This window comes from Manacus vitellinus, unplaced genomic scaffold (genome assembly GCF_001715985.3).
Source record: "Manacus vitellinus isolate BGI_N305 unplaced genomic scaffold, ASM171598v3 scaffold_9_pilon, whole genome shotgun sequence".
NCBI lineage: Eukaryota > Metazoa > Chordata > Aves > Passeriformes > Pipridae > Manacus > Manacus vitellinus.
Window position 1 is genome coordinate 2843443 of NW_021940917.1, and position 8429 is coordinate 2851871.

At 40.0% G+C, this 8429-nt stretch overlaps 1 protein-coding gene and 1 long non-coding RNA gene across 2 annotated transcripts in view; one reads left to right on the forward strand and one right to left on the reverse strand.

Annotated features, from left to right (window-relative positions):
• SMC5 (structural maintenance of chromosomes 5) overlaps nt 1-4403 on the reverse strand; it is a 44563-nt gene extending 40160 nt beyond the window's left edge. Inside the window, exons 1-4 of the mRNA XM_018086000.2 lie at nt 4238-4403; nt 3460-3601; nt 2281-2333; nt 24-186 (exon numbers count right to left, since the gene is read on the reverse strand). Of these exons, the coding sequence (XP_017941489.1) occupies nt 24-186; nt 2281-2333; nt 3460-3601; nt 4238-4365 (486 nt within the window). The 5' untranslated portion in view covers nt 4366-4403. The remainder of the gene's footprint in view (nt 1-23; nt 187-2280; nt 2334-3459; nt 3602-4237) is intronic.
• A 162-nt stretch (nt 4404-4565) lies between these two features.
• On the forward strand, nt 4566-7732 carry LOC115308056. The gene is made up of 3 exons (XR_003916405.1): nt 4566-4661; nt 7383-7483; nt 7616-7732. It is a non-coding gene; the product is annotated as an uncharacterized LOC115308056 (long non-coding RNA).
• Nucleotides 7733-8429: the final 697 nt, after the last annotated feature.

Genomic DNA, 8429 nt, shown 5'->3' on the forward strand with positions numbered 1-8429 from the left:
CAGCTGGTCTGATTCATCCATACCTGAGGAAGAAAATGGCACAGATTGTCCACCTGGATGTTCAAAGCTGCAATGTGTTCTTCTACTGTTTTCAGGGTTGCTGGCTTTCTGTTGATCCACCACGATGATGTGTTGTTCACCACTTGAATCTCACGGGTGATAATAATATTGCCTGGTGGCTTAAACCTGATTAATAAAAATAAGTGCTTACACTTTTGAGAATACACAAAGTTTACCAAGTGTCAAAGTATTATCAGAATTTTTAGACAGCTAAATATTTAAATAACTGGACAGTAGCATCAGATTCTCATTTCATTATTCAGAAAACATCCAGTACTTCAGTGATGAACTAAACTCATATGGAAAGCATCCTCAAACATCTGCAAATCTTAACTCAGAGGAAGTAATTTACATAAATGAGATGCTCATGCTGAATGTATGAAACATTCAAAAGTTGTTGCAGATGTTAACAGTTTCTATGAAAGTGTAATTTTTTTGTTTGACATTTAGTAAGTTTAAAAATTGGCATTAAGGAGGTACACACCAGCTGTAAGGCTTTAAAATAAAGCATTAGTGTACAGAACTATATCAATAAGCTGTGCATACATACTCCATCTGGGAATAAAAACAAAATCATAAAGCATAAAAATACTAATTTTCATTTTCTGCTTTTAAAAACCAGTAAAAACACATTAATTGTCTATTTAGTTCTCTAACTCAACACTTATTTTCAGAAGTTTAGTCTGTTTAAGATGCATCAATAACAAATGAGCAATGAGGTAAGTCAAATTTTGGTTATAATTTTGATTTAGAAATTGTCTAGTGCCTGTTAAGCATATTGTTAAAACTGGAAAACACAGGCTTGTAAAAGTTTAGTGGCCACATACCTCAGGAGACTTAAGAACAGAGATCAATGTAAAGTGAATATGCATCTGCTGCCAGCTTTTGGATTAAGTGCCATAGGGATATGAGTCTATTTCTTGAAGACTGGATGATTCTTTCCTCCATTACCTTATTTTAATCAGACTTCCTTCACAAGACATAGAAAGCCATGCTCCTTTTCTTTTATCAAATTAAAGACTTTTACTACTATAACCTGATTTTAATTATAATTCAAGGGCCAAATTCAACCAGCACAGTATATGCCTACAGAACTCAAATTTTTCAATTCCTGTCAAAATGCAATCTTCTGCATCACTGGTCTTTCAATCTAAATGTTGTATTTAAGTATTTTCTACCAATTAGATAAAGGGCTCAACTGCATTGCAACCACTAGAATAAAAATGCTAAGTCTTCACACTGCAAGACTTTTTTCAGACTTTCAAGTAACATCAGGATGTATTTATGCTGAAATAATAACACCATCTACCCTGAAAGACATCCTACCTCCTGACCTATTGCTTGGCCAGTCTCCAAAGAATGTCGTCTTTATTCACTTCCACAAGAACAAAAGTGGACAGGTCTTGTTCAGAGGCCTGTTCCAGTATATTTTTCCCTAATATAATTTTCTTTTTATGCAATCTGATCAGGGTAACAAATTGTTAACACAGGTTATGAATTAGTTGATTATCTCTATCTTTCATTTAGTTCATGTGAACAGACCAGGTTAAGGCTTATTAAAATCACCTGTGTCATTGCATCCACAAAAAAGCAAGGAAGTATGTAATATGGCCCTGTATCACAAGTTACAAATTTTACAGAGTAAGTCCAAATGATTTTGATTTGGTCTGTTTTGCAAAAGCTTACATACAAGACTGCATTAGCAAGAATGAGCCAGATCTTCCAGTTTTTTTGTGTCAGTATGTAATGTTTTTGGTATGAATGTAGGAGAGCTCCTCATACTACCGGTATCAGTATAAGAAAGTGAAGGCAGAACAATCTGTTTCAAAATTTAGACTTTGACTTTTTTCAATTTAACAAAAAAATTCCAACCCCTACATAATGATGGCAGTGCTGACTGTATTTGAACCATCTGAACCTTAAATGTCATCAAAATCTAAACATACCATATACAACAATTTTTATCTATACATTCTTTTTACATAAGACAAAGTGAAAGGCTCCAGAAAGTGAGATCAAGAGCAGCCATCACTGCTTATTTCTTCTGTGGTAATTATTTAACCTTAAAATTTTTAAGTCGGGGGGGAATAAAAAGAGAAAAAAGCACCAGCTTAAAGACAGACCTCTGTATACCAATTTTTTTTTCCCAGCTTTGTGAATAACTGAGTGGAGAAATGATTTAATTAAAAGTGAATGAGGAAATACACTTTTAGTACTTACAGTTCAATTTCCACTAAACCTTTCGTGCATCCCTGCTTTACAAAGAGACCAACCTAGAAAATTAATTTAGAAATTGTTATTGCAAAATAACAGTACAGTATTAAAAGTTAATATTTTACAAAAACATGCATTTGTATAATACAGTTGACATAATGGGATATTTTATTGAAAACATACAATTAAGTTTGTTGGTTTTTTTAACTATTAACTAAAGATACAGGAACACACTTATCTTGCACATCAACTAGCATTATTAGAACTTCCTCCACAAGTTAACCATTCCTGATTAACTTTAACCTCCAAAATCGAACAAATTATCAGCAGATCCACTGAGAGGAAGTTCTCACAAGTCAGGACAACAAAGGCAATACAAATGAAAAGATACTGCCAAATATCTGTACCAACAGAACTACCAATTCTAATAGTATAAAAACAACCCTGGAAAGTCAATAAAAATACCAACACATACTACTGCCATGAAGTCAATTTCTGTATTTACATTTGCTCCTGGCTCAGCCACAACAAGAGAATATATACAGTCACTTAGGCACCCAGATTCATTGCTTCAAAGATCTACTAAAATACCTTGTATAAAAAGAGAATATCCATAATAGCAACTGCAAAACTTGAAAATTACACAATACAAACTTCCTACTACAATGTCAACACATGATCTCTTGGGAGTAAAAAAAAAGTACATATAGTAGAGCAATCCAAATTCCACTTAAACCTAAGATCAGTGCCTGCATACTTTTAGAGATATTCTCAGACACACTAAGGATATGTTATTTCTACAGATACTATCTACTCAGAAATTTAATTTACACTGTTTTGTTTATTTCTCCTTTAGTTGGTACTTCTGATCAAATGTTATCTAGGCATTTTTTTAGCCCCACTATGGATGCTTAATCATCTTCAAACATAACCTCTAGTCCACCCAGGCTGCAGTGTAATTCAGGTGTTTCCATTTCATAATTCATCCAAGACAATGATTAATTCAGAAAGAGAAAATCCCTTTGTAAAACCCTTTGCCTTTGGAATAGGCAATTCTTCAATTTGGATACCTACCTTTTATGAAAATAAAGTAAGTCATGGAAGAGCCTTTCATCCCTTCCTCCACTGGACAATGCTCTTAACCAAACTCAGATTCAACATGAAATTACAAAAGCTCATAGTTACCTTATCGGCCCGCCCTATGAAAGAAGGTTTCCCAGCCAGTCCCAGGCAGATGGCACAAACAATGCTTGACTTCCCTGTTCCATTAGCACCTACAACCACGTTCAGGTTGGGCCCTGGATATACTTCACAGTTATCATATATTCTGGAAAACATAGTAATTTTTTGAATCTTATAGACACCACATTTCCTTGAAAAAAAGAATACTTTCTTAAAATCAATTTATGATTTAATTGAATACAATGTAAAATTACCTAATCTAAACTCAATCCCCAAACACCATTTTGTAAGAAGACCTCAAGAGTGAAAATTAATATTTCAGTAAAACTCCGTGAAACAGATTCCTACCAGCCAGAGTACTCACAAAAACTTCCTTCAAAATTAGTGATTACAAAGAACGAAATTCAGCAACATAATGATAATTTACCTTGAATTTACTAGGGTATAATTTTATTTTATAAATTAAAAAAAATTTTAAAAAGCAAAATTGAGTGAGCTCAGTCAATTCTATTATATTTAACTCCAACTGCCTGCTGTACCACAGTCGCACAAGATTCCACTCATTTAACCCACGGCAGGTTCACTCCACACTCCGAACAGGGTACCGCCTTGCAAGGAAGGCATCCCTTGACGCAGTCCCTCTTGCAGCCGCCGCCACCCGCGGTAACCCCGCTTCGCTGCTGTGGCTTCTCGGCTGCAGGCCCGCCGGGAGGGACGGGCGGAGGGAGGCCGCAGCCCCCCGAGGTGGGGCAGAGCGCCCCTCACTCATTCACTCACTCACAGGAAGTTCTTCATGAAGATCCGAACCACGGAGCCCAGGACGAAAGGCTGAGGCGCTTTGCCGCCCTTCGCGGCCCTCCTGTCCGCGCTGCCATTTTCCCGCGCGGGCTCCTCCTCGGCCGCCGCCATCTTGGCCTCTATCACCCTCTCTCCCACCCCCCTTCGGCCCTAACGCCGGGCTCTCGCGCGCGCCGCGCTCTTATGGCCCGGGAGGGCGGGACTAAGTTGCGCTGGAGCTCTTCATTGGCGGGAAGCGCGCCGTGCCGGCGTCTATTGGCTGGAGGGGCGCGCGGTGCGGAGTGCGCGCGTGCGGGGTGCGCGCCGGGCGGGCATTGCGGCGGGTGAGGCCGCGCGGCGCGCGGGCCGGTGCTTGTCCGCGAGGAGGCAGCAGCCCGCCGGTCTGTGAGGGGCATCTGCTCAGCGGGGTAGCGTTTGTTACATTTGCAGCAAAGTAACAGGAAAAACGTTGTTTACACGTGTTCATTCAGAGACCAGACAACCTGCAGGGAGGATAGCCGCCCTTCAGAAACGCTCCTAAGAGTGACATACTCCTGTCAGATGCCCGGCGTCTCTCAGCAGGCGAGGGCTGAGCCTCGAGAAGCGTTTACTTTACAGAACGTTCGACCGTCTTTCATTTAAGGGGTTGTTTGCACCTTGCTGTGGGTTTTGGGGTCTTTAGGGATCCCTGGTGGCCTATATATGCTGTTGTTTTTCACCCTGGCTATGGAAGCTGCAACAACAGTTAAAGTCGTTTCTACAACTGGCCGCAGAGCCCCTGAACGGGATCGCACCGGCTTGGCTCGTCACAAAACCCAACCTCCCGTTCACCATCACTTCTGCTAAAGCCATTTATATGTGGAGACTGCGGGAACTGGGCCTGTTCAGTCCAGAGAAGAGTGAGGGAGGATCTCATTAAGGCGTATCATATAAGCAAGTCAAAGGTCTGTGCCAAGAGGATGGTGCCAGACTCTTTTCAGTGGTGCCCAGTGACGGGACAGGGAGCACTGGCCATGAGCTAAAACACAAGACATTCCACCTCAACATGAGAAAGAGAGCACTAGAACAGGCTGCCCAGGGAGGACATGGAGTCTCCCCCTCTGGAGACATTCAAAACCCACCTGGATGCATTGTGTACCCGGCTCTAGGTTATGGCATGGGGGTTGGACTAGCTGACCTCCAGAGGCCTCTTCCAACCCTAATAATTCTGTGATCTGGGCTAATGGTTCAGTAAATAATGTTTCAAGGCTGCCTGTCAGACAACAGGAGTTGGTGAGGCAGCAGAAGTTCCCAGAAGCAGACATTGTTTCTACTAAGCTCAAGGGTGAGCTTAACTCGCAGGAGCCATTAATCAAGGCTGAGGCCTAATGAAAATTCCTGAGTGGCCCAAACTGAGGAGAGGGGCAGAGGAATGCACCACCACAGACATCAAGTGGGGGTTTTTTTGAGGTGGGATGAGAGTCAATTTTTCTTTTTTTCAAAATGTCAGGGGTAGAACATTTTGACTCTGTCATGTGGCAGAGGGTGCTCTCTTCAGCCTTTGACTTTACACAGCGGTCCTTTTGGAGCAGTGGATCTCCTGAATGAGGGCAGGCACATTCATAAACTCTGTTCAGATCCAGGTAGATAAAATGCCAGGTCTTTCAGTACTTGGCTTGAGCTGTGTTAGTGAATCTTCGTGACTGTAAAGTTTGGTTTATGTGTGAAGTTTGGTTTTGGTGTGACACTATAGTCAGAATATAGTTTCATTTACTTTAGCATAAAGCTAGACTGACAATATTATTTTATGTTGTTATTCTGGATTTCCATCAGCATAACCGAGATCCGAGTTCAGCCTTTGCCTTCGAAATTTATAAGAATAATGATAAAATGTCAACTGATGGGAAAATACTTAAAGAATATTAAGCAGGAGGCTTTCCATTGATCTCAAGACAAGTTGAGTTCCACTCCACCACAAAGCTACACACCTAGAGCAATCAAATACAAACCTGTTAGTGTTTAGGGTGCTACAGTTGCTTTTCAAGGTTTCTTTTTCATGTGCGTTTTACAGACTGTGATAAAATTGTGAATCAAAGCAATTATTTGTAGTTCTCCAGTATCTTTTGAAGAAATTTTCAGACAGTAAACAGCCATATTTAAGATCTTCACTTAAGCAACAGCAGGAAATGGGGGGTTCTTGCGCTGCTGTCTCCATAATAACATTGTCTGTATTTCCATTGATAAGTGTAGTTGGTTCTGATTGTAAATTGCTAAAACTTCACCATTGAGAAATACAACATCTAGTTCACTTTTCAGCATAGCACGAGAAGACTTGAGCACCTTCTTTGTCTCCCAGATGCATTTTGTCTGGTCATCAGATGATGTCAGTATTAAAGATCCATCTGGTGAAAATGTCACACAGTGAACCCAGCTCATGTGTCCCCTGCAATATGCCACTTTTGACAGAGATTTAATATTCCATAATTCAACAGAACAGTGAGATAAAACAACTGCTACTAACTCATCATGAGGACAAAAGTCACAGTATTGGATTGTACTGTAATGACTGATGATGACTTGTGTTAACAAATCACCTGTTTCAGTATCAAAAAGCAAAAGCTTATTTTTGGCTACTACCAAAATCATGTCACCATTTCTGGATCAAGAGCTACATTTTATTAAAACCTCCACATCATCTGGTTGTTCATCTGCATTTTTTAAGAAATCTTTTATCCCAATACTTTTTATTTCATTTCCTAGTATGGCAAGTCTCAGAAGAACTGTTCTTTGCCCAGCTGTGGTCCCTGTACAGCTACTGCAGCAGTGAAGAAAGGAACAAAGAGTAAAAAAAATGGATCCAGAAATTAATTGCATGGGGAGTCTCTTATTTGGACAGAGCTGATTGAGTGATTTTTCTCTTACAATAAAACTGAAGTTTGCCAGTAGAGAAATCTCAGTGCACCTTCCCTAGCATTCAAATGTTTTCTAGTCATTCTCTTCCTAGTCTGTGAATTTCCTCTTCTATAAACCGATATTCATCAGGCATTGAAGTAATTGAAAGCCACATTTCAAATTTTCCCTCTGTTTTGTTTCCTGCAGCAAAAATGGTGGAAAGGTAATGTTGTTCTCTACTTAAGGAAAAACTTAAGCGCTTTTTTTTTTCTTTGCAGTCAGGACAATACCTCACACCTGTGGATAAATGCTACCCTCATTGGTACTGCTAAAATCGTTGTAGCAGTGAGGTCCCTACAGAACACTCAATGGAGAGCAGGTGAGAGTACTTTCCTTATGTTTTTAATCTAGTAGCCTAAATCTGATTACTTTGATGGAGGGAAGCAGAGTTGCATAAATCTTCAGAGACAGGAATCTAATAGTTATACTTCATGCTTCATTTCATTTACAGAAAAGACCCATCAGAAGTATGGAGAGCCACCAAGCCTGATTATTTTAAACATTTCATTTTCATTTGTTTTTTGCTTAGATAATTTGAGCTGAATGTTGATACCAAAGCATACACTTTATGGAACAAATGATTCATAGGAAACAGTCCATTGTTTCTGTTTGCTTTCATTTGCAGAATAATATCAAGACTGATGTGTTTATAAGCAGCTTACAAGGGAGACTGTAGATAGATAGGATAGGCAGTTAAGATGTCAATTTCTTTTGGCTCTTCCTCAGTCTCTAGGAAACAATAAACTGCTTCAATCTGTGTGGTACTAAATGTATTGAACTGAACAATCTCTTCTATTGATTTTGGCACCAAAATTAAAGTTTAATGAAGATGCAAGGACCAAGATCATCAAAGGTGTTGTTGATCCTTACAGGCTGTTAGGAAAAGTATATACTTAGTTCTGAAAGGAGCAGAGTGTGGTGACTGTAAGATTAACTTCTAGCACTCAGTACATGGCTTCTTGTAGCACTTCAGAAGCTCTCAGCTTTCTTAAGTAATGGGACCCACACATTTCACAGAATCACATAATATGCTGAGTTGGAAGGGACTCACAAGGATCATCGAGTCCAACCCTTAGGCCTGCACAGGACCATCCCTAAGAGTCACACCATGTGCCTGAGAGTATTGTCCAAATGCTTCTTGAACTCTGTCAGGCTTGGTGCTGTGACCACTTCTCTGAGGAGACTGTTCCAGCACTCAACACCCCTCTGGGTGAAGAACCCCTTTCTAATAACCAACCTAAAACTCCCCTGACACAACTTCAGGC